Genomic DNA, 26,925 nt, shown 5'->3' on the forward strand with positions numbered 1-26,925 from the left:
CAATCCTGCATTCAAAAAACATGTGTTTCGTCGACTCCACTATCCTGCAAAAACTACATAGATTGGTATCAACCAAAATCTCACACCTTTCCAAGTTAGCTTTTATGACAAGCGAATTGATGAACATCCTCCGAGTGGTAACCTGTGCTGAAAAGCAGGTAAAATGTGTTATAGGCAGAAATTGTATGTGACTTTTTACCTCGAGTAATTTAAAGCATCCTTAGTACTATAAGTTATATTATTTTAATTAAATCGTTTTAATTATGATTGCAAGAAAATTCTTTGTTACTTTATTCAGTATTGATATTTATTTGGTATATATATATATATATATATATATATATATATATATTAATTAAGTCAAATTTCTGTGGCAGCATTAACGGACCTGCAACTTGGGGATTGTGTAGCTATTATGCTAAGGAACATTTTTTGTCGGAAACTTTGTATGGACAATAAATTTTCTGGTCTCCTACAAATATCTCTTTGGTTTTGTTAGTGGGAATCACATAAAAATAAGTGGTATATTTTACAATGAGTTATTCAGGATTGAAATTACTATGTGAGAGTGATATATCAACATAATTTGCTTTATATCAGAAAATTTAAATTCCCCTTTCTCACATTAGTTATATAACTCTTATTTAAATGAAAATGTTTTTCTACCTTTTTGATATATATAAAAAGTTAATAAAATTAAGTATTTAAGAACTGTTTCAATACGATAATACTAGAACAACAAAATTTTACATAATATAACATTTTTTTTTACTCAAATCCTTCCATGTTTTTTTACTTAAATCCTTCAAAGAAGATGGTGTAGCTTGCTTTTTTGAATTACAATCTCTATTTTAGTGAATTTTAAGAAGGTTAATTCGCCACAATTACTTTGATCAACACTACAAGAAAATCATGATATAGAAATCAATTTTAGAGACAAAAAATAATTAGTTGTTATAGTAACTAAATTAGAAACAATTTTAGAGACTAAAAAATTTTTTGATTTCTAAATTAGTTTCTATTATTGTTAAATGGTTTCTAAATTGATATCTAATAGTAACTAAGGTTTTTGCTACCAATTTTAGAATCTAAATAATTAGTAGTTAAAATTTTGGTTGTTCATTATATACTAATTTAGAAATTATTTAACAATAATAGAAACTAATTTAGAAACTAATTTTTTTTTAATTTCTAAAATTATCTCTAAAATTAATTTTTATTTCATGATTTTTTTTTTATTACAACACACATCTAACCATAATTCGTTCATCCATGATAAAATCTAGCCAGTTCTTCCAATTATCAAAACAATAAAACAAATTCATGAATAATCAATCATCCAACATGTATCAATTATAGGGTAAAAGTCTTCAAATGGTTACATAATTATTTATGTAGTGTTGAGCATTATGATATACTTGCTTTAATAAATAGAGTGAATATCCATTTATTAAAAAATAGCTAATATATGGATTGAATATTTGTTATTAAATAAACACTCTTAAAATAACCTAAATATTTTAAATACACTTTTAGTGGACAAAAAGAAACAAAAGAATATTTATGTTTCTACCCATCCATTAGAATTTAGTATAAAATCTTTCTACTCTATCTCAGTTTAGCATCGTCCCTCCATGAAAATACAATTTAATGACCTTGGTGGATTGAGTTTTATATTCTCTTACAAAGACAACATGAAGAAAGAGATGATGGGTCTTTTATGGCAAAAAACTCACGTTTTTGGAAAGTAAATTCCCTGCTGCAGCACTTTTGACCAAAATTGGAAAGTATTCTTCTTCACACAGTTCTTAACAGTCCTTAGTTACTTAACTTCCAATTAACTTCTTTATTCTTCCTTCCTAGCATTGAAAAGTTTTAAATAAATATTTTATAGAAAAAGGAAGTCTCAAGATCAATATAGAAAATTTTAAGCTAAAATTTTGGTTACGTAATGACAGTAGTGTAAACCCAAGATTAATTTTTGCATGTTTCTGAGTGAAGATTAACATAACAGACAAAGGCTGAACACAAACTGAAACGAAAAATAGGGCACTTGAATTTATGTTCTTTTACATTAAAAAATAATTGAACTATATCATGATTTTGTCTTCTGATAGTGATTTGCGTATTTGTCAGCATACACTGTCTAGGTCTGCTTTGTTAAAGAACCTATGAACCGAAAGACTATGCCAAGAAGAAAATTGGAATCTAATTATTATATATTTCAAGAGGACTTAAATGCCCTCACTTTCTTCATCATTAAGCTCTTTTTCTAACCATAATTGTGATGAAATCAGGCACCAAAAAACCCATCAGATTCATGATATCTATCCGTGGAGGCGTTAACAGACATGCAGTATATAACAGTTTAAAAGAAGAATAAACGAAGTTGGGAACTCCAAATTGATGATAACCAAGTTTAACAAAAGAAGAAAAAACAAGAAAGAATTATCCAACAGACGACACACCTAAGATGATAATTATATGCTGTCTTACTCAAAGTAAACATGTTGTTTTCAATACTTAACTATATTGTGACTTAAAGTTCATAAAGCAGCAACCTTACTATTACGCTAAGGTTCATTTTCGGGAAAAGGGGAAGAAGAAAGAAGCTGCTAAAATTAGCAATTCAATCCCAAGCTTTTCATTTTAGATACAAAAACACTGATGTAGTTCCTTGTAAGAATTGAATGTTGATATTATTTTTCAATTAAAATTAGAATTACACTGCTATTATCATAATAAATGTTTACATTATTGTTGAAACACAGCAATAAAAATATCTGAATCTTGTCTTTTTGAATATGTAGAAGAAAGCCTCCGAAGAAGTTTCTTAAGCCAATATTGATGGACAAAATAGCCTAAAAAGCACGTAAGGCAGCTTAATAAGGTGTAGGTGATCCTAAATCTTCCTACACTAGCCATCATGATTTCCCTAGCAGATGCCTATCATGTGGTAGCAGCCACTGTTCCACTATATGTGACCATGATACTGGCCTACGTTTCTGTGAAATGGTGGAAGATCTTCACACCAGATCAATGTTCAGGCATAAACAAATTTGTGGCAAAGTTCTCCATCCCCCTTTTGTCATTTCAAATCATTTCCTCTAACAACATCTATGACATGAGCCTCAAACTCGTATATGCGGATTTTGTTCAGAAATCGCTTGCATTTCTAGTCTTAATAGCAATCACTAAGATCAGTGGCCGAGGAGGTTTAAAGTGGATCATAACGGGTTTGTCATTAACAACACTCCCCAACACTTTGATTCTTGGAATCCCTCTGATGAAAGCTATGTATAAGGGTGAAGCAGTTGTTCTCCTGGCACAGATTATTTTCTTGCAGAGCATGATCTGGTACAATTTGTTGTTGTTTCTTTATGAACTTGATGCTGTCAACACCAGGCCCGTTGCAGCTGCACCACCACCACAAGGCTCGGCTGGTAGGTGTTTATAGTTGGTTAATTTTCATTGTAAGGAATGAGATTTAGAGTGATTAATTTACGTAAAACAAATAGTGATTAACTTAGCAAAACATAAATTTAATATCTCAAATATTTCATTAATGCTTATTATAAATTACATTTTAATATCTTTCAATATATTTCTCTTTCTTTTCTTTTATATTAAAGCGTCTACAAATCTTTTTTTTTTATATTTTAAATGTCTCCATGTTTCTATGCTGTCCTTTCTTTCTCTCCCTCCTCATTAGGTGCCATTTGAATATTTAAGTACAATTTTGTTAGGAAATTTATATCTCAGTAGCAACATATAAATCAAACTAACACATATGTCAGATCATGTTGATTGCGATTCAAAATAGCATATGCCATATGATGTGAAACTTAAGTACAGATATTTCCATAAAACTGAACCAGAAATGAAAATGGTGTAATATTTTTGTTTCCTTTAAATGTCTTTAAGGAGAAACAGACAGAGATCGTGAGGTACAATCAAAAGGAGAAGAAGACGCAGACCCTAGAACAAAAAGGAAGCTGAAGGTCTTGCCCATTCTTGCCAAAGTGGGAAAGAAGCTAATAAAAAATCCTAATACCTATGCAACTTTAGTGGGTTTTATTTGGTCAAGCATACATTTCAGGTAATTATAACATGTCTGTTCATGCCATTCAATTCAGACCAAGATCATTGTATTTGATTTCCTTAAGGTGGCAAATAAGGTTAACTTGTGCAGGTGGGGATTACACATGCCTGAAGTTGTTACTCAGTCAATAGAAATATTGTCCAATGGAGGTCTTGGCATGGCAATGTTCAGCTTAGGTAAGCAAAATCCATGGTTTCGTGATATGAAGTACTAATTAATTAACTGACACAATCGAACATGCAAATCTAAAATTGCATTTAAAGGGTATAATTTTTTTACATTTATTGATGGAGATTGGTATAGGTTTGTTTATGGCATCACAGTCCAGCATCATAGCATGTGGGCCAAGGATGACAATGGTGGCAATAGGACTGAAAGTTGTGGTTGGACCTGGTCTGATGACAGTGGCTTCTCTTCTGATAGGACTAAGAAACACATTGTTTAAAGTGACAATTGTTCAGGTGATGATTTTTCCTTTAATTTTGTTTTTCTACTTTTCAGGTAATTTAAAAGTAAATAGTTTGCATGATCATGATCATGATCTTGCATGTGGCAGGCAGCTCTACCTCAAGGAATTGTTCCTTTTGTTTTTGCCAAAGAATATAATGTTCATCCAGCCGTTTTAAGCACAGCGTAAGTATTCAAATATCTCTTAATATATAAACATAAATATACTTATTTGCATAAATTTATTTGTAAATACTAGACTAAATGGTTGAAAATTAACTTTAACTCGTGTATATGTTTATTTTCATTTTTTTCTTAAAAATATCTATCAAAAAGTTTGTTCAGAAAAATTAATTTATATATACTTGACTTATCACTAAAAAAAAATCATGAAATAGAAACCAATTTCTAAAAATCAAAATAATTAGTTGCAATAGTAACTAAATTATAGACCATTTTAGAAACTAAAAAGAAATTTTGTTTCTAAATTAGTTTCTATTATAGTTAAATAGTTTCTAAATTGGTATCTAATTAGCAACCAAGGTTTTAGAGACTAAATTTAGAAACTAAATAATTGGTATCTAAAACCTTAGTTGCTAATTATATACCAATTTAGAAACTATTTAACAATAATAGAAACTAATTTAGAAACCAATTTTTTTTTTAATTTCTAAAATGGTCTCTATTTTAGTTCGTATTGTAACTAATTATTTTGGTATCTAAAAATTGGTTTTTATTTCATGATTTTTTTGTAGTGTATATATAATGATTTGAAATTTACAAATCTGACTATATATATATATGAATTGTTAAAATTAAAAATTATGGCTGTTAGTTGTATAATCATTTAATGTATATTTTAATATGATCAAATGTTATAATTTTCATTTGGAAAAGTTTATTATATATATATATATATATAATATTATAAGTGTCAAACTTTTACGAGTATACCACTTAATATATTTTTGTATAAAATATAAATTTAAGCAATTAAATTATAGAATATTTTCATATTTTATCTCTCTCATGTATAAATTTCACATGATTTGAAAACATTTTCTGGCAAGTTATTTAGTAATAGACATTTATATTTTAATATATATATATATATATATATATTATATCACTAAAAAAAATCATTAAATATAAACCAATTTTTAGACACCAAAATAATTAGTTGTAATAGTAAAAATCTTGCTAATTAGATATCAATTTAGAAACTATTTAACAATAATAGAAATTAATTTAGAAATCAATTTTTTTTAGTTTTTAAAATGGTTTCTAATGCAACTAATTATTTTGGTTTCTAAAAATTGGTTTTTATTTCATAATTTTCTTGTAGTGTATTTATCTAAGTGAAATAAGACAGTATAGTACTAATTAATATTTTCCAAAACATTTTATAAATTCAGTTATTTCGTAAAAATTTCAATTCAAGATTAGTTTTACATTCAAAAGAAATATTAAATGGTGTAAATATAAAACTTTAACACGGTCAAAATAAAAAGTTAGTTAATATTGACATTTTTTTTTCTCTTCCTTTATTTTTTTATTTTTATTTAAAAAAACGTAGAGAGGCGTAGACATTTGATGTTTTTGTTATTGTTTTTGGTGACAGGATCTTGTTAGGAATGCTCATTGCCTTGCCAGTGGAATTAGCCTTCTACTTCCTCTTAGCAATTTGAATTATGCTATGAACAAGAATAAAGCAGCATTAGATTGCTGTTAAAACAATTTTAAAATATACTTCTAAATTTACTACAATATTGATTCATTGTAATTACAAAACATGCGAGATCACCAAAGGCTAATTAATATTCGGTTGCTTATAAATAAATAAATATACTCTATATATCATTACATGAATGTTTGACGTACAAAAATAAGGGTTGTTAGTTCCTTCAAACAAACAAAAAAACAAGGAGTTGTTATATTAGTCTTTTTTTAATACCAAAATTCAAGTCAATGTAATATAATGAGTAAACCAAATTATTATTCTGCAAAAGTTCGATAAACTTTTAGCTGGAATATTTTAATGAAAATCGAAAATATTATTTATTTTTTATCTATATTTTAATGTTTATATAAAAAATATAAAATAATTTTTGTTTATCCTAATAAAGTGTGTAGTTAAAATAGAACACATATTTTATCATTTTATTTTTATTTCACAATAAATATATAAATAAAAATTAATTAAAGACAAAAAAAAATTACTTCAGGTAAATAATTAGTGTTATCTTCAACTTTTAAAAAATAAATAGAAACGAGGAAGGGGTATTATAATTAAGAATAAATATATTCATGCTAAAATAAATGCACACACTTATATTAGATTGGGGTTTTGTTTTTGTTTTTGTTTTTTTTATCAGTAAAAAATGAATATACGAGAGTAGTGAGCTTTCATTTGTTTGTTATTGTTATGAGTTTTGTTGTGTGGGGTTATGAGATATGTTATGTTTGTAGGTATGAGGTAAGTTGTTGTACTAGCCAAACTATGTACAGGGAGTATAACATATTAATAGTTGTACTCTTGTGTTGTTATGTTGGTGGTCATTTTTTATTTCACTCTTGTTTTTAGCCTTTTTTTTGTATAAGGGTTAAAGTATCCCTCAAATGCTCCATTTAATTTTGTTCATTTTTTATCGATAAAGAAAAGTATGAAAATGGCTTCAGGTTTTGGTAATTCTATTAAAACATTTTTCTCTGGATGTTGATAATTGCATATTATCATTCAAGCGTTTGTTAGTCGCTTAAACAATAGTGTCATTACTCAAGAAATAGTCTATTTTCAGTGACAATCTATCATGTGAACAAGTACAATGTTATATCTACTATTTCTTCAACTTAAGAATATCAATCAAGCGATGACATTTCACTTAAGCGATTCTCTTAATCTTAATCTTAACCTTCATTTTCATTATTTTAATTTGTCTTTAAAGGATACATAATTTTTTTTTTAATTTATTGTATTAAAATAAAGTTATATGATGAAATGTGGTTGATTTTGATGAGTTGATTGTAGTATTATGTAAAAACTAATAGTTAGTCGGGAGGCACCACTAATTTGGGAAAGTATAATGTGATTACCAAGTTGGAGAATTAGATATGAGATATTCAAATTCTACTTATAACCTTAAATCATATAAGCTAAGATATAAGGAGGTGAAAGTTGATGAAAGTTTTTTGTCATCTAGTTGGAAATTAGAAAGTGATCATTTGTTACTCTATACACCTTATTGCTTAAGTGGTCATCCCGTTGCTCAAGCAATAGTGAAAGGTGTTGGGTCTTTTGAAGGGGATTCGCCAAGGAGATTCAATATCAATGTGTCATAAGGCAACCCATATAAGAGACTTTATGTCACCTCCTACCCAAAACCTTAAGGCAATGTGAGACTCAGACTCACATTTGGATTCCTAACAATATTTATCCCCCCTCAAAAAACCAATAGTGATTTCAGAGCCGATGGTTCATCTTGGTGATCGACTTAGAGAATGAGTGAAGAATCTTAGGCTTGTGGATTCCTTGCATCGAAAGCCTTCCTGATAGGTGTTTCAAACAAGCATGTCCCATTAAAATAAATGACGATACAGGTAAAGGTTAGGCTTAAACAATGTGGAAGGAATTCAGATACTTGAGGGACATATTGTTAAGAATTCAAGGGTAAGTTTAAGTCTCACATTGAGTAGAAATGAGAATGTTGAGAAACATATGAGGAAGAAAACTCACAAAAATATTGTATTAATGTTTTGGATAAAAGGTGATGTTAGGTCTCTTATATAGATTGATTTATAGCTCGTTGGTACTAAATTTCCCTTATGAATCCCCCTTGAAAAACCCAACAAAAGGGGCAAGAAATTATTGAATATCGTTTAGACATTACTTAATGATATATTAGTGTTTAAGTAATATCACATTCAAGATCAACATTTCTCAAACATAAAATTTAACTACAATTTTAACTTCCAAATTATACATAAACCCTTTCAAAAAACACAAATTATATAATTAACCATCTCCAAATAAATCACAATATCAACATTACTCCAAGAATCAAATGCAAATATATACCTATCAACTTTAACATACATGACAATCTAACTACCAAATTCTTCTCACATCTAAATAATTATGCATTCATTACATGTTAATATTAACTCATTTTACATATTAATATTAACTCATTTTACATATAGCAGATTGCCAATCAACAAAATATTTTTTTGGTATTTCCATAAATCCTATCCAACTACTGACATATTTCTAAATATCAAATCATACACCAACAACATTTTCTCTTACAAAGCATCCTAAAGAAGAGAAGAAAAGTGAAATAAGGATTGAACTACAACCCAAATCTAGAAAGATTGAATATAAAACGAGTTTTGGAAAAATATTTTTTTAATAAAAAAAAATCTATATTTTATTTATAAACTTTCTATTTTTTATTTAAAAATTATCTTTATTAAACTGAGGTCTAAATCATTGAGTTACTCTCTTAATTAATCATTTTTAATATTTCTGTTTTTAATTTCAATTCTAATAGTTATTAATATATATATATATGTCAGCGTGATAAATCTAAAATATAATTTGTGTTTAAAATATTCACTTATTATTAAATTTAATTATACAAAATAAATAATGATTCTGTGTAATGCATAAGATAAAATACTAGTTATACATTAATTACTTTTCTTTTAATTACTAATGCTCATGAAACATATTTGAAAGTGGTATATTTATGTGTGTAATAAACTATATTTAATATCATTAATGTAGCTTTTATGTAATAATTTCATATATTAAATATAATGTGTAGTCAACTCTTATAATATTATTAAATGTTAGTATACGTTAAAAAAAATCATGAAATAGAGACCCATTTTAGAAATTAAAAAAAAATTGATTTCTAAATTAGTTTCTATTATTTTCTATTATTGTTAAATAGTTTCTAAATTAGTATCTAATTAGCAACTAAGTTTTAACTACCAATTATTTAGTTTCTAAATTTGGTAGCAAAATATTTGGTTGCTAATTAGATACCAATTTAGAAACTATTTAACAATAATAGCAAATAATAGAAACTAATTTAGAAACCAAATTTCTTTTTAGTTTCTAAAATGGTCTCTAATTTAGTTACTATTGTAACTAATTATTTTGGTTTCTACAAATTGGTTTCTATTTCATGTTTTTCTTGTAGTAGTGATATTACTGATTTTATTAAATATACATGATACATACATTATTTTTTTTAAATAATCTATCATTTATGTAATAATTAAATGGTATTAAATCATTATATATATTAAATGTAATATATAATCAAATCTAATAAGATTATTAAATTTTAGTATATTATTAATTTTAATAAATATATATGATACATGCATTAAAATGTTATAATTATTATTTTTAAATGCTCTAGAATTTATGTAATCATTAAATAATATTAGACCATTGTATATATTAAAATGTACCATATCATCAATCTAATAATATTATTAAGTTTTATTATATTATTAATTTTAATATATACATAACGCAATTTTATTATTTTTTAAAAACATACATTTAAAATTAGTAAAATTCAAAACGTATACTAATATATACTAATAAAAACATGTATTTTAATAAATATATTAAATATATAACTAGTTTTTAATTTATTTAATTCATGAGATAAATATAAATTTAATATATTTGAAAACTATAATGAATAAACATTTTTATTATAAATTATATTATAACTTAAATTTTTAATAAATAAATATTTTAAAAATATATATCATATTTGATATATATGATAAAAAATAATTATTAAGATCTTTTGAATATTATTATTATTATTTTAAATGAGGCGTTGATTACACGTAAATTATTCAATAAAACCTATCTCTTGGTTTTCGTTCCATAATTCTTATTTTGCATTTGATTAAACACTAAAAATACTATTTTTTAATTAATATTGTTCCTAAAATCTATTTCTGTATATAACTATTTAAGTAAATTATCTTATTTGATATTTATTTTTCAATCACAAACTATAGTGATTGTTTATAATGAACTATGAATGTATAAAAGTTTCATCCTTGAGATTTTTCACTTATAAATGGAAATGAATAATTATATAATGGTTATTTAGCTTTGACCAAAAATTGATTTTATAAAGAAAACAAATTGTCATTCTAAATAGCATTAGATTTGTACCTTGAATAAGACATGAGTTCTAAAATCAATTCAGTGGTATTCATTTTTAAGATTGACACTAAATAAAGTCAATACTAATAATAATTTTTTTAAAATATAACTTAGTGTAATGTCCGGTGAATAATTTAAATCTATCAATGTCAATTACAAAATAAAATAATGATTTGAAAAATATCATAATTTAAAGAGATTATTTATAACTTACTTAAAATTATTTATCTAATAATTGTGAGTGACAAAATTATAATTTTGATATTGATTTTTTTATTAAATTAAGTTAGATTTATCATTATCAAATTTTAACATTTTAATTAAATTGGAATATTAAAGTTTCATTAATCATTTAATACGAAAGAAAAAAAATATTATAAGCAGCTAATAAAACTTAAAATTTAAAAGACTACAAAGACAATCTATTTAAAATATCAATATTAGAAAATGTATATGCACATTTATTATCTTTTCTTCCCAAAAAGATATGGAAGAGTTTAGAATTCATAAAGACGTAAGTATTAATATCGTTCCATTAAGGAGTAGCATTTGAATTCTCTTCTACATTTAAATATGTCAATAACAACATTGAAAGCTCCAAAAATATTAAACATCACGAAATACATCAAAGGTTATAGATTTTTTTTTTAAAAAAACTTGATATATCTCGTCAAATAAAAAAAAAATAGAAAATAGTACATTAGTTTACAAATGTAATTTGGCCATGCAATTCTAAAATTGCTCAATTTCAACAATAAATTATTATTTTTTAATTGTAATCTGATGTAGGTTGTTAACATATCATTACTATACAATAATCATAATGTCAACACTATCTAGAAGCTTAATAGCATTTATAACAAAAGGGAAACAATGCTTGAGCACTCTTCTGAGAGCAGATTAAGCCCACCACAACTAAAAAAACAATGGTTTTAAAATTCTCAACAACAAGAATGTTCTTCCTTTATGGAGAAAAACAGTTATTATAGAGATAAAAAAATAAAAAATTATCCTATACAATAAAATAAACATGTAACCTACCAGTGCAACACTATATAGGCATCATGTCATATCTACTACCAACAACACAAGTCATGTTTGTGCTTAGAGGAGATATTTAAAACCATAATTATAAGAGTATTCCTAGCAAAGCAATCAAAATACCAAAACAGTTCACTAAAGGTCATGGATAACTTTTTTTTCATCATCTTTAGCAATTTTTTTAGGAGCTTTTGTTGTCTTTTTTGTAGGTTTACGATGCTTTTTTTGGTTTGAAATAGAGTGCCACCATCTTCTATATCCTCTTGCTCACTCATGGTTTCCTCTTCCTCCAACATTTTGTCATCCTAAAACTCAAAGACAATCTTGCCTTCAACTTTGAGATTAGAGGAAATACCATGAACTTTAGAGGCACATTCCGATAATTCTACATCCAATATAGGAGACTCATAATCCTATTGTTTAGGTCATTAAAACTATTATTTAGTGTTAAAGCTAATTCTTTATGAGATAGTCAATGAGAAAGTCTAACAAAAGTTTGAATGTACTTAAACTATGAATCCTTCATTCCAGTCTTATTCTATTATATCTTAGCCAAATGAGTACTAGTATTTAACTTAATAGAATGAATGTATAATTTTTTTATAGCAAAAGTAAGTTCATGGTTAACCACCCCTTATTCATCCAAACTTGTTATGGGTTCCAAGACTAGCATACTTATCAAATCACGAGAGATATTAACAATAGTCCTTAAAAAAAATCAACAAAATTATATGCATGAGGTTTAGGTTTATCCATATTGTCATTTCTCATATAAGTGATATCTTATTCATTCATAACAAGATTATTTTTCGAAGTTTATTCAGTGGTGTCATTAGAATCTTTAACATTATCTCTTAGTGATTAATTTGTATCAAATATCCAACTTTTCGTACTTAGTATCAACCACAAAAGTTACAAGTGTCAATTGTTAGAATCCTAAACATATCTTGTATGAATTAAACACAAATGACTTTATGACTTTGCAAGTCCCAAAATTTTTCATATATTTCCAAATTTATTGGAAAAATGTTGGTTGGTTGAAGGATTATCTCCACTTAAGGATTCTCCCATACAAAGTGGATTTTATCATTATCAAAATTGATAATCATTTTCACCAATTTGGAACTTTGATACTAGTAGTAGAAAGGACTTGAATTTAATAATAATTATAATTTTGATAAAGTTGTTGTTTGAGTTTGATAATAAAAGGCTAGCCAATTCTTTTATTAGAAATAAATATCTTATATCAAAACTAATTTTAATAATTCACTTTTTATTTTAATGTATATAATTTATTAATTTAAGTTTATTTCCTTTTTTATTTTTATTTTTTAATTTTAAAAGAGATAAAACAAGTGTTTTTAAAGTTATATACATTTTGTAATTGAATTAGAAATAATCATTTCAGTAAAAATATCATGACATGTTAATATATTTCTTACAATTAACGTTTTAACTCTAACGTAGTTTAAAATATAAATTTTGTTTTAAAAAACATTTCCAAAAAGAAAAGAAATATAATCAAACGATGACTTAATTTATTCTAGAGATTATTGATTTTGTGTTAAAATAATAATGTAATTTAGTATTGAAAATTTCCTTATTCATTTAATTATTCTATCCTTGAACTTGTTTTGTGTTTTTGCTGCCTGTCTATATGTCTATTTATTTCGATATAAATATTATTGTTATTACATACAGCAACTTTATTGCTACTTCAAATTAAGTTTTATAACATAATTTTACATAGATATGGTATCTTTGAAATATTTTTTAATTTCAAATAAATTTAATTACAAATACGAATTATTATTTATTATTTATTTATTTTTATTATTTATTTTATCATTACAATTATTTTATTATTGTTATTATTAATGTATAAAGGAATAAAAAATTTCATAATAATTTATATAAAAGAATCCACAAAGGAACGGCAACGTTTTTGAGATCAGACGGTGGAGATTAACTTTCAAAATTTCAAGAAAATAGGTATCGGAAAAGAAGGTGAAAATTAGGGTTTTGAGGTATTTATTTAATTGGCAAAAGACAGTGTTTGGGTTTCACAGACAGACAAACACTCTCCATTCTTCCTTCACCAATTTTCTCGAGATCCCCATTTTCTCCGAATCGAAGCCATGGCTAAGGGTCCCGGTCTCTACACTGATATCGGCAAGAAAGCCAGGGGTACTCTCTCCCTCTCTCTCCCTCTATCTTTTCTTGAATTCCGAATTGGGATTTGGGGGTGGGGGGAATTTTTTCCGACCGTCAAAAATTGATGCTTTTTGATGAATCTTGTAATTGGTTTTTGTTTGTTTTTTGTAGATCTGCTGTTCAAGGACTACCACAGTGACCAGAAGTTCACCGTCACCACCTACTCGCCCACTGGAGTTGTGAGTGTCCATTTCTTATAGCTTCAATTTTTGTAGCAGAAACACAATGCATGCATGGGTATTTGTTTTGCTGTTGGGTTTGTTATTGGATGTTTTTTTTAGCTTGTGTGGATGATAATGTTGGTAAAATCAAGTGGCTGGTTGGTCTTGTTGTAAGATTTGTGTTCTATCTATATTTTGACTGCAAGAAATCTTTGTGATGGATTTATTTTTCCAAAAGGATTTTTTTTGGGGTTTGTGTCATGACAACAATTTCTATCTTGGCCTTTTGGTTCTTCATTCCACTGCCAAGTGTTGAATCTTCTTAATGATAAAACAAAATGGGTTTTTAGCTGGAAGGATTTTAGCAGCATTTTGATTATAACCTATTTTGATAAAAAAAAAATGGAAGAATAGATAATCCAAATAAGCATATCCTTTTATTTTAGAATGAAAAAAGTAGCTAGTTTTGTTGTGATTTTTCACTTTTTAGTGGTTTTCACAATTTTCTTCTCTACCATTTTCAATTTTTTATTGGATTATAGTTTTACATGAGCTTTTATTTTCACTGGCTGTTCCTTTGGCTTCATGATGGAAATAATCTGGATTTTCCAATTGGATTTATGTAATTTAATGTAATATGCTATCAACTAAACGTAAATTTATGTTTTAACTTTTTTTAGAATTATATTAGATATTCCTGATTTACTTCATTTTATATAAACATGTGGAGTCTGTTTGTATGTAATGTCAAGCACGTGTATACTTGTCAACAGTGGCCAGAGTGACCATTTTTGCATCAAACACACTTTTGCAGTGCATAATTAGATTTTCTACTATTTTTAGGGTTTTTATCAAAGTTTTTGGTGTAATGCAGCGAATCAGGGAACCAGCCTTCTTCATTGGCTTTTGATTTCATTCAATGACCCCACTGTTTTGCACCACTAACCAACCCCATTACACATCTACCATATTTTCCTTAAGCTGTGGGCACTCTCTGTTTTGCACTTGTGATGCATCTTCTAGCTGTTATCACTCTGCTCTTCCCTTCCAAGTCTACGCGTACTGCTTTTTTACAAATTCGAAATCACCATTTCTCGTGTTTTTTTGTGATTGATATCCCTTTTGTTTTTTGGTGATTTATGTTGCCTACCCTTTGTTTTAGTTAATTGATAAAGGTTGGCTACTTTGGGATCCAGCATGTTGCCTTAAAATTTTGTGTGCCTTGTCTCCCTGCCTTGTTTTCTCTCATAATTTATTTTTGTATACTTCGTACTGTGTTTTAATATTCATTATGGAAATTGCTGAATTATGTTCATGCATATCAATAATGAACTGTCATGTATACCTTGCAATGTGGATGCCTTAGATGAGGTGGATGGATGTTGATACACAGTAGTATATCTGATAAATTTGTGATATTCACATTATGTCAGTATCATTTTAACCTCTATTTGCAATATGTTGATTTGTTTCTTCTGCTTCAGGCTATTACCTCATCAGGAACCAGGAAAGGTGAACTGTTTGTGGCTGATGTCAACACCCAGTTGAAGAACAAAAACATCACTACTGATATCAAAGTTGATACAGATTCTAATGTAAGCTCAGTATTCTTGTGTGGATATTTGTTGATTCTTTTCTATTTTTAATTGATGTCTGGTCTCCTGTGTTTCTGATTTATATGCCATGGAGAGAATTATCAATCCAAGTTTTGGTATTGATATTTCATGTTGGTCCACTACCCTTGGTGGGTGGGTTTCCAGAAAATTCAATTTGTTGTTATATTATATTTTAGGATACTTTGTATAGTTTTTTCTCTTGATCAATATTTTTTTTTCTTCTGAGAACACCTTTTCAAAATTGTTTTAAAATCTCTCTTCCTCAACTTTCTCAATAAGTTTAGTCAAACTATTATTTTACTACTCACATACATTAATTTAAGGTAAAAGATTCGTCATTCATGAACCATGTTGAATGGAAGTTCACACATTCATCGATTAATGATTTCTATATTCTTATGACCATTTTGCTAATGTTGATTAATGTGTGCATTCCAGCTCTTCACAACTATCACTGTCAATGAACCTGCTCCTGGTCTTAAGGCTATCTTTAACTTCAAAGTTCCTGACCAGAGGTCTGGAAAGGTAAGATAGTCAAGCATTTTTTGCATAACAAGCTTTCAAAAACCTTGAACTCATGCTGGAATTTTCATTGTCTTAATGTAACAGGTGGAACTTCAGTACTTGCATGACTATGCTGGAATAAGCACCAGTGTTGGGTTGACGGCAAACCCAATTGTTAACTTCTCTGGTGTTGTAGGAACCAATATTCTTGCTCTTGGTGCTGATCTTTCTTTTGACACCAAAATTGGGGAGTTAACAAAATCCAATGCTGGACTGAGCTTCACTAAGGATGACTTGATTGCCTCGTTGACTCTGTAAGTAATAGTTGCTGCTCAAAATGTTAACAGTCTGCACCTAGAAAAAAATGCATTGTCCACATTATAGATGTATTTTTTGTTGTTTTCAGTTTTCTACTTCCCCCTTTTCCGAGCTGTGCCTGAGATTGCATATATTTGTCCAAACTATTCCCTGGGCCTGTGCCTGTAGCATACTCTACTGATTTTGAATGAGTTTTTTGGTGATGTGGTGAGTTCTTGTGTGCAGGAATGACAAAGGTGATGCTCTGAATGCTGCATATTATCATGTAGTTAACCCCTTGACCAACACTGCTGTTGGTGCTGAGGTCACTCATCGATTCTCAACTAATGAGAACACTCTCATCCTTGGTACCCAACATGCATTGGATCCATTGACCACATTGAAGGCACGTGTCACCAACTTTGGTAAGACAAGTGCTCTCATCCAGCATGAGTGGCGTCCCAAATCATTTTTTACAATTTCTGGTGAGGTAGACACCAAGGCCATTGAGAAGAGTGCCAAGGTTGGATTGAGTTTGGTTCTCAAACCCTAAGAATTTTTATCCATCCTGGCAAGAGAATTGAAGTAGGTGTTAGGAAGCTTATAGTCTGTCAGACTAAATCATTTTCTTGAAGTTGGTTCTCTTCTTGGGTAAGAAGTGTTCATGGTGTTTTCGTTGCATCTGAGCAATTCAACTTTGTAAAAATAAAATAGGTTTTCTATAAACCAACTGTGACTCTTGAATGCCCCAAGCTCAGCAAGCCTCTTTTGTTGCATGAGGATTGGTACTCTCTTTATTGAGGTTTTGACATGCGAAATTTTATATCTTCTGATTTGATGGATATTTTCTGCAATATTCCCTTGCATTTTCATCGTATGTTTTTAAATGTTTGTTTTTTTTTCCTTCATTTGCTTTGTTGCAATGTTGCATCTTTGGATGAAATACATATGGTAGGGATAGATCGCTCATTATGCTTTATTCCTGTCTAATCTGCCTTCAACTATGAATTCCTTTTTAGCCGTGAGACTTCTAATAATGTTTGTTTTCAAATTATATTTTTCCTTAACGAATGCAAACTCATTAATTTATTTCAAAATATGATTTTAATACTACTTTTGAGCCCTTGAAATTACAGCTCAATGATTTTGATTGAAACCGGGTACGGCTTCAGAAAATGAGTCTGTTGTGTGTTGTTGCAATGACACTGGCTTTCTTTCCAGAACATCTACCTAGGAGTAAATGAGGGTTTTCATAACACAAAAATTAGTCTGTGACGTCCAAAGCAATGGGACCACGTTGGAATTTTCTTGGGATTTCGCAATAAGCTAACTTTCTAGGTTCTTGGTTTGGCATGAAAATCTACCCTTGCAGATTGAATTCATTGTTTTGCATTGAAATAAATACTTTTTTTTATAAAGAATGGGAAAATATAATAGAGTAGTTTTTTTAATGAAGTCTGAAAAGGAAAAATTATATTTTCAAATTACTTGGTGTGTTTTAGGTTTTCATTGAAACAACTGTGGGCAACGATTTCCTAATGATTAGTCAAATAACCATTAAGTTGGAATGGATTGTCAGAAGTTATTGAGATACTTGAAGTAATGTTTGTATCTCTTTCAGTATACCGAATTACTCTCCTCTCCCAGTAGTCCTAGTTCGTAAATGAATAAATAATTTATTTCGTGCAGTTTATGCTAGAGCTGTATTAGAAATTACAACGTGTGTTGAAGATAATTTTTGATTAAAGGAACTTCATATTTTGATGCTTCGACTAAAAACTAGTATTAGCCCAAAACATCCTATGTAGAAAATGTTAGGGTCAGAAAGTGTTACTAAAATTTTTGTAGTAAGATTTTAATTTAGAACCAAAACAATTGAAACTAACACTTGATTTTATTTGATATTTTATTCAAAACACTTCTAGTTCTAGGAATTCTTACTTTTTGAGACCCAACATGCCACAGACTATCCTCAGAGCAATAAAATTTGTTGATAAACAACTAGAATATATATCTTGAAATTATGCTACTCATCTCCAAGGTAAAGAAATGAATTTTCAAGGAGTAATATTTTTTCATGCTTTAATGATATTATAGAGACAATATTTTACATAAAAGAATGATAAACACAAAGAAAAGAGCTAATAGACCTAGATAGCACCTTTGCGAGCTTCTCTTCTATATAGCCTTTGTTATCTCATTTCTCTGCTTAAAAGCACCATCATCAATTTTAGAACACAAACTAGCTCCAATAATAGAACACATGCAAAATACTATCAGCTTTTAAAGCAGCACACCAATCAATGATCATTAATGTTAAACACAAAAAAAAGGATGTAGCCTTTTTGTAACAGAATTTATGCACATTGAAGAGCAATCATTCTACATGACCGAAGATTCACATCAATTAAAAATTATGATATTTTATTTTTTATAGGTGGTTGCAAACTTTATCTTATAAGTCGATTTTATAAGGTTCAGTTAGACTTAAAGTTTACTCCTTAATACAAAATCAGAACTATTTAAAATCTATTATACCAAAAATTTGTTGACCCTATTGTATCACCTGCTATCAGACTATTATCGAACCCCCAAAAAGTTGAGTTAGAGTTAAAAGACTACTTTTAAAAGTAAGCAAGATCAAAATCTATATTTGGATTCGTTACCTTGTGGTGATGAGCCTATAGAAGGCATCACTGCTTTATCAGCCATGGCATTGTACAGATGCAACCACCGTCACAAATACATTATCCTAAAAAGTTGAAGAGGGTGAGAGCCAAAACTATGCGTGTGTAGTGAAGATTTTTTTACAATTTTCTTTTATAATGTAATAGTTCTTTTACATGACTTTTAATTTAAATGGTGCAATCCGTTTTACATTTATAATTCGTAGTAATACATGTCTCATGGATAATTGTTTTAAACATTTATAGTTAAGTAAATTTATGAGTATATAGTTTATTTAACTTTAATATTCAAATTCTAATACCTTTGTAGGTATTTTATAAAAAAATACCCAAAAAAATAGTTTTATCATATGAAATTTAAATGTATTATTAATTAAACATGTAAAGTTATAAATTAAATTAATACTATTCAATATTCATGTTTAAAATTTATAATGACGAGGTTAAAGATAATATAAATACTATAGTGCAATAAATATTTATCAATTATTTAAGGAATTCTGTGATATATTTTAAAACATTCATCATGTGATATCTATGTATTATTATTTTATTTATTTTTCCAAAAGTTATTGCTAAAAATTGAAAACAAAACGAATACATTAAATGAAGATAAAAAACAATTATTAATTTCTTTTATGTGCAGAAAATTCATTTCAATGTAGGGTAAATATCTTATTAAATTATATTTTTAATCATTGAAATGTATAAACTTTTCTAATATAAGACAATCAAAATTCATTTGACAAAACATAAAAATCCATACGATAAAAATACAGTATTTTTTTTATATAAGTATGTCAATAATTATATATATATTAGTATCTTTGCTAATATGAGAAAGCAAGAAAGAACAAACAAAGCTAACATTTTGTTTTTGTCTCTTTCGAACAAAACAAAAAGTAAAGAAAAAGAAGCGTCTAGCCAAAGGAAGAAAAAGATTGAGACTTTGTAATTAATGCGAGAGAGATGAAGTACTTTGAACTGATTTAATAAATATGTAATTTTGAACCTTTATTAAAAAAATCTTACTACATTTAGACAAATATTTTCATAAAATTATATTTGAAGAAAATATGAAAAAATAGAATTATTTTTTCTATGAATTAAAATCAATTTATATACAAATTAACAAATTATACGAAGGAGTTTCTAAAATTTAATTATATAAATTAATTTTATTTTATCAAGAAGTTAATTTTATTTATAGTTTTCTCTTTTTCAAAGTCGTTATGTCATCCAAACATGCTCTTAATTTGGTAGAGATAACTGTGTTTTTTTATATCCGTTCATTGGTCTACACGTAAATTCATATTTATTATCAATCTTAAGTTAGTGATTAATTTTGGCAAGAATTACCTTCTTTTGTAAATTGCATGCTTTTTCAAGTGATTGCGTGATATTAAATATTATCTTGATTATAGCATGTTCCGAATGATACACTCATGCATGACATAACAACTGCAAAACACAGAATCTATGTGAAAAAGCAACAAAGTTCTTTCTCTGAACAACTCATTTAATCAACAGATGACAAAAGAAGAATGTTCAGAACCTTTTAAGTCGTTCAAATTCCAAACTCTAGCATATCTCTAGTACAACACTTAATTACACTGATAAGTATTAACTGAAAGTATATTGACGAATTAGTATGTAAAAATCTCTATGAATAACATGAGTTAACACCACCATCCTGTTTTCTTTACAAAAATACATTCTGAAAGGAAGAAGAAAGCCTGTGAAATGGTAGAAAAAGTACAGCAACTTCACAGTAACAAATTCCCCATGTGAAAACTGTATAGTTTTCTCTTCAAGTTTGGTCAACTCAGTCCCCACTAAACTTTGTAATCCAGTAAACTGTCTCATGGTCCCCCCCACCTTATTTGAGACAAGATAAGGTCAGAAAACTCCAATGATTCCTCAAATTTTAGAGCAATTTTAAAAAATACAAACAGTTTTTGTTGAGCTGATAGCCTAAGTTGAGGGAACTGAATGAATAGAAAAGCAAATCAAAGACACAACCATGATCTTCTTATCCATTAGGTTTTGGTGACTTGATATAATGATGATATGGAGAACCATGAGGACCTTTTGGACTTGACAAGGACCTTGCAGGTTGACCCTTTTTTGATATTGTTATCTGTGCTTGCATACCATTTTTAGAAGTTGGCATGGACATGGTTCGATCTACTCGGGCAACCTGGAAATGATAAGTTGAGATAGCCATATCCTTAAGGTTTTGCAAATGCTTCAGAGCTTGAACAACATCACTCATCATAGGTCTGGATTTTGGATCACGGCAAAGGCATTGAGCAGCCAACTGGGCAGCCTTCTGTGACCCTTTAACAGAGAAGTGACCTTCAAGCCGAGGATCAATAATCCGTAGTATCATCCTCCGGTCCCCAAGTACAGGTCTTGCCCACTCCACAAGATTGTGTTCCCCATTTGGTCTATTCTTATCGATGGATCGCCGGCCAGTCAGCATTTCTAGTAGCACCACTCCAAAACTATAGACATCACTTTTTGATGTCAAATGCCCTAATCAGAATTCACAGTTAAGGTCAAGATTGAAACTGCAAGTGCAAAGTTAAGCAATAATCGAAGGTTTCAAGTTATTGGAAAAACCTTGTGAGTTTTTGTTGCATCTTTTGTTGTCATTATAACAGCTTGATTTGGATAAAAATTAAGCAGTTCAAAGGAATATGTATAATATGTGCTGAAGAAGAAGAAAGTTTTAAAGTCATCTGGTCACCTTTCCCTGCTTTTAAAGATGAAGCATGCATTTGGTTTTGATAAGCGCATGATTAGTTGATGCATAAAACATTTTTTCAATGTTGATGTCATGAACCAGACTATTCCAAAAGCTTAAGTTGTTTGACACCCAACAACATAAGTCCATCTATAAGCAATTTGCAAATATTTCCCCATCTAATATTTCAACTCTTTACTATCAACAAAAATCTAGCTTTTTTTGCTGGGGATAAAGAAGCTTATTTATGAGAGGCTGGAGAACTTGTAACACTGATATTTTGCTTAAAAATAACTTTAATGCAACAAAAGCAGTCGATTATATATGCCATTAGCAATCTAGAGCCTAAATCATGCAGTTAAGCCTAAAATTAATGAAACACAAAAATAGAAGGGAAAACTCACCAGTCATCACATACTCGGGAGCTGCATAACCATATGTTCCCATGACTCTCGTTGATATGTGTGTCTTTTCCCCTTCAGGACCATCTTTGGCTAGTCCAAAATCAGAGAGCTTTGCATTGTATTCCTAACAAGAATTATTGCTTTTAGATTTTTATGTTTGAGAATAGATAGCAAATAATAAACGACTTCCTTTTCTGGTCAATTCACATACCGCATCTAACAGAATATTAGATGTCTTAAAATCACGATAGATTACAGGCCGCTGAGCTTCTTCATGGAGAAAAGAAAGACCTTTTGCAGCACCAAGTGCAATTTTCATTCTGATAGACCAAGGAAGAGGCAACGACCCTTCTGCACAAATCATGGTTGTTACCAGAAAACAATGAACTTCCTTATGCATAAAAAGGGCATACTAAAAGCAGAAAGAATAATGCGCCATAGGAAGAGAATCTTTTGTTCTGGTTTACATCTTCTTTTAACATAAAGTCCTGTGTATTCACTACTAATCTAGGACTCCAAGATAAGTTGGGAATCAAATACTGTACGAAAATTATGGTAGTACTTCGAATGGGTAATATAGCATTAATGTTTGTATAGACAAAAGTAGTAGTGACAGTAAAAATCAAGGTCATGTCTGAACTTTATTGTGTGAAGAACGTCCAAATTTGCTGCCGAAACAAGTGAAAACAGATTTAAATAAGCAGTAGTAAAGACATTATTAGAAAGAAAACAAGTCCAAAGCGTACTTCTGAAGAGGTGGTTCTCCAAACTTCCACGGGGCATACATTCATACACCAACAATCTTTGGTCATCTTCAATACAGAAACCAACCAATTTGACCAGATTCGGATGGACGAGGTCACCAAGAATGTCTAACTCTGCCTGAGAAGGGAGCAAAAGTAGGGAAATGTTAGCAAAGAGAATTGTAAGAGAAAAATTCATAGAAGGGAAAACATTGAGAAGAAGAATATATAAGTTTCATACAAGCCACTCTTTGTGACCCTGAAGCCCATCATGGTTGAGAGTTTTCACTGCTACAGTAAGCCCAGTACCAGGTTTCACAGGTGCAGTACCATTTTCTTCAATCCAACCCTTGAAAACACATCCAAATCCTCCCTCACCAAGAAGACTCTCTGGTCTGAAATTCCTAGTGGCCAACTTAAGCTCATTGAATGTAAATTTTCTCAAACGAGAAGAAACCTTCAACTCCTCACTGAATTTTGGGGTGGAAGGGATACTTTCTGCATTACTGGTTGTTGTAGAGGACCCTGGAAGAGCATTGGTTTCCTTCTTGTTTTTCTCACAAGCAGAAGTTTTTTCCACTGCTTCAAAATTTCACAAATTAAATTATAACTTCTTCAGAATCTGACCCTGATGTGCCACAGTGTGCAACTTCATTACAGGATAAGTAAGAACATTGTGCAGTAACTAAATACAAACGCACGGAGTGGTGCTAAAATTGTCATGCAATAATGGTTTTGTCCATGGCAATAAAAGAACTACACTTTCATTATACTAAGTTTCAAACCATGAATATTTTTTTGTTATGATGAATTTATGACTGAAATCTCACACCCCATCATTACCATCTAAGAACCTCAAGTTGATATTAAATTGTTATAAGAGTTAAGTAGATTCAGCCATATTTATGGACAAGATAAAAAAGAAAGATCATGCAATTTTCCAATTGTAATGCACAACATATAATTGTTTTGAAACTCAATTGTTTGCAAAAAAATTAGGCAGCCATTCAACTACCTGCACGAGTCAAAGTACCTAAGACTTTATATTACTTTAATCAACTCGCAGAAGTTATACTGTATCTTAAAATTCTGAGAGAGAAAAAGGATGGATTCAACCAAAGGGAGAGATAAAAACGATTTATTTTCACCCAAAATAGATGTCAAATTGAAATCATTTCCAGAAACTAAAGAAGAGAGGCGTAAAAACAGGAAAAGAAAAATACCACTGTTAGCACTAGTGCCACTGATGGAAGTATCAACCTTTGATCTTGAAGGTATACAGCTCCCAATGAAACAGAATTTAACACAGCACCCAATTTCCTTTTCTGCACCAGCCTTTTGCATCTTTACCTTTGACTTACCCACATCCAAACTCCCTGCCTGAATTGCATTATTCCCAAGCCCCATCTTCCACAAACTCTTACAAAGAGCTTTTCATGCTCAAAGTCCCCACAAGTTTCAGCCTTTAGGAAAATAAAAGGAAAAAAAAAGAAATAAAAAGCCTCTTCAAGCAACCTCACTTCCAATAATTGAAGACTCTGCAACCCATATCATGATCATGACCGTGATCACAGTCACAATCAACAGAACTAAAAGAAGAACATCACTGTTGTGAATCAGAACAAAGGAATCAACACAAGTACACAGATAAAAGGGTAAATAACAAACACAAACACAAAACCAGTTCTGAAAATTAGTCCAGAGGGGGAGTAGGTGGTGGAGGAGAGAGGCAATGGGAAACTGCATGTGAAAGAGAGAGTTTTTCAACAACGGGCCGGCCGGGTAGGCTTCAAATGTGAAAGTTGGCAACCGGGCAGGGCGGGCAGGAGAGAGAAAGTGACAGCCATTTCTTTATGTTTTTGCTTTTTTGAGAAGAGCACTTGCTAGTTACAACTTCAATATCTACTTTCCTCTTATTTGTTTGACTTTCCTTTTGCACTCTGAATTATTTCACACCAGATAATCTTCTTTTTCCCCAAAAATTACATCTCAAATATCTCAATCATTATATCAAAACCATAATCAAGCGTTACGCTAGATAATAAATTAATACCCATTCTTCGGAGCTTATCTTCCTACACAACCTTTTATTTATATTCATTACATTATTTTTGTTTCCTCAAGTACTATTTATAATACAACTAAAGTGTACCACACACCAACAAATACACATTGTAAATTCTCTCAACTAAAAAGAATATATACACATGATAAAAAATAAAGGTTATATTAATTAGTTCATATTGTATATAAAAGGATTGAATGATGCAAATATAAACATTTAATATTGTTGAATCGCTCATCACTCAACGAAGAACTATGAATAATTAGACTACAAACTATTATTGATTGATATCTCTTACATCAATCTATCCAATTATGGGATAAGCACAATTTGTTTAAAAGAACTCATTTTTTGTGATAGAACTAATTTTTAAGTTTATATGAATATCATTAGGGCATTATTTTTAGTAAAAGCGTTTAAGTTTTAAATTGTGTAATTATGGTTAGAGACAATAATTATGAAAACTGTTTACATAGTGGTGTAAGGCAATTTGGGACTTAGGAGCAATTGCACTATGAGTGGTTCCATCATTCAGAATATGCCACGTTATTCTCATAGTGTTATTTTTTTGTCTCCAACATATATTTTTACCCATATTTGGTGTACTGGAATGGGACAACTCATGACTCGTGACCAATATAGGATGGTGCCTAACTTTTGAAACGTTTTTTGAGGCAATTTGTGGAGGAAGAAAGAAGGGACAATGGAATCAATCATTCTGAGACGGCCTCGCTGGGCCTTTAAATGTTTTGGTTCTTTGTTAGTGCGTGGCCCATTGCTCATATCTTAGCTATCTATCACTGATATGGTATGGACGGATATTAATACGACACAGACATAAATATGAACATAGAAATATGTATAATTTTTAAAATATAAGATACATAAATACGATTTATATATTATATAATTATAAATTGATAATAAATTTTATGTGGACAAATATGTTTCAGTTTTCTTTTTAACAGAAGATATTTTTCATGGTTAGTTCAAAAACATCTGTTTTTTATTTTTATAATCATACTAAAAATTCATAAAAATTAACGTGTTTTTTCTTTTTAAAATTATGTTAAAATCGTGCTAGAATTATCATAAATCCAACAAATACTTTTTGAATTTGATACTTTATTGATACGTGTCCTACGAGTATCTTTTGAGTGTCGGTGTCTGATACGTATGTCCGACACATACATGTCATTTAAGAAGAGTGTCCGAGTCTCATAGTATCTTAGTACTATTTCTTTTAATACAAAATGTCAGTAACACAATTTTTTTTTTCAAATTCTTTAATTAGTTTAAATTAATTCCAGATTATTTTCTTATCATCATGTTTTATGTTATAGCTTTTAATAATTTTTTTACCGATGGAAAAGATTGCGTTAAAAGAATCCATTTTTTAAAATGTGGCAGAATGAAAAACTGAGAGTGGGACAAAATAAATGGGGGAGAAGAGAAGAAAAAGAAATATTGTATTATTGGGGTTAATAAAATAATTAACATAAAGACAAAAGATGTTGGAAACTTTAGTATCCCATAGACGAAAGCAAAGAGAGAAAAATGTTAAATAGAAAAGGCATGTGAGAACAAGTATAAACTATACGGTACACGACACAGATGATAGTACACGGAGGAATTAATAGATAAGAAACTAAAACTTAGATAACAAAATGGTTTCGTTTATAATGTTTCA

The 26,925-nt window shown here is 29.2% G+C and overlaps 3 protein-coding genes across 6 annotated transcripts; 2 read left to right on the forward strand and 1 right to left on the reverse strand.

Moving 5' to 3' along the window:
* Window positions 1–2,834: 2,834 nt before the first annotated feature.
* LOC137825505 (putative auxin efflux carrier component 8) lies at window positions 2,835–6,415 on the forward strand. The gene is made up of 6 exons (XM_068631185.2): window positions 2,835–3,443; window positions 3,925–4,099; window positions 4,193–4,278; window positions 4,406–4,563; window positions 4,659–4,735; window positions 6,171–6,415. The coding sequence occupies exons 1-6, from the start codon at window positions 2,927–2,929 to the stop codon at window positions 6,235–6,237; spliced, it is 1,080 nt and encodes a 359-aa protein (XP_068487286.2). The 5' UTR covers window positions 2,835–2,926; the 3' UTR covers window positions 6,238–6,415.
* A 7,327-nt stretch (window positions 6,416–13,742) lies between these two features.
* LOC137826625 (outer plastidial membrane protein porin) lies at window positions 13,743–17,441 on the forward strand. The gene is made up of 6 exons (XM_068632670.1): window positions 13,743–13,982; window positions 14,121–14,188; window positions 15,655–15,765; window positions 16,225–16,311; window positions 16,396–16,604; window positions 16,834–17,441. Exons 1-6 carry the CDS (start codon window positions 13,934–13,936, stop codon window positions 17,138–17,140), a joined length of 831 nt encoding a protein of 276 aa, XP_068488771.1. The 5' UTR covers window positions 13,743–13,933; the 3' UTR covers window positions 17,141–17,441.
* Window positions 17,442–20,926: 3,485 nt separating this feature from the next.
* On the reverse strand, window positions 20,927–25,147 carry LOC137826624 (serine/threonine-protein kinase PBL34). 4 transcript variants are annotated; one of them, XM_068632665.2, is made up of 6 exons: window positions 24,394–25,147; window positions 23,412–23,752; window positions 23,174–23,309; window positions 22,639–22,778; window positions 22,428–22,551; window positions 20,927–21,812 (listed from the first exon to the last, which is right to left on the reverse strand). In XM_068632665.2, the coding sequence occupies exons 1-6, from the start codon at window positions 24,575–24,577 to the stop codon at window positions 21,307–21,309; spliced, it is 1,431 nt and encodes a 476-aa protein (XP_068488766.1). In that variant the 5' UTR covers window positions 24,578–25,147; the 3' UTR covers window positions 20,927–21,306. The 4 variants fall into 4 exon arrangements, with proteins under 4 accessions (XP_068488766.1, XP_068488767.1, XP_068488770.1 ...); XM_068632666.2 differs by having other exon boundaries at window positions 23,412–23,749; window positions 24,394–25,061; XM_068632669.2 differs by having other exon boundaries at window positions 22,639–22,775; window positions 23,412–23,749; window positions 24,394–25,054.
* Window positions 25,148–26,925: the final 1,778 nt, after the last annotated feature.

The sequence above is a fragment of the Phaseolus vulgaris genome, chromosome 8 (genome assembly GCF_051622355.1).
Source record: "Phaseolus vulgaris cultivar YP4 chromosome 8, ASM5162235v1, whole genome shotgun sequence".
Taxonomy (NCBI): domain Eukaryota; kingdom Viridiplantae; phylum Streptophyta; class Magnoliopsida; order Fabales; family Fabaceae; genus Phaseolus; species Phaseolus vulgaris.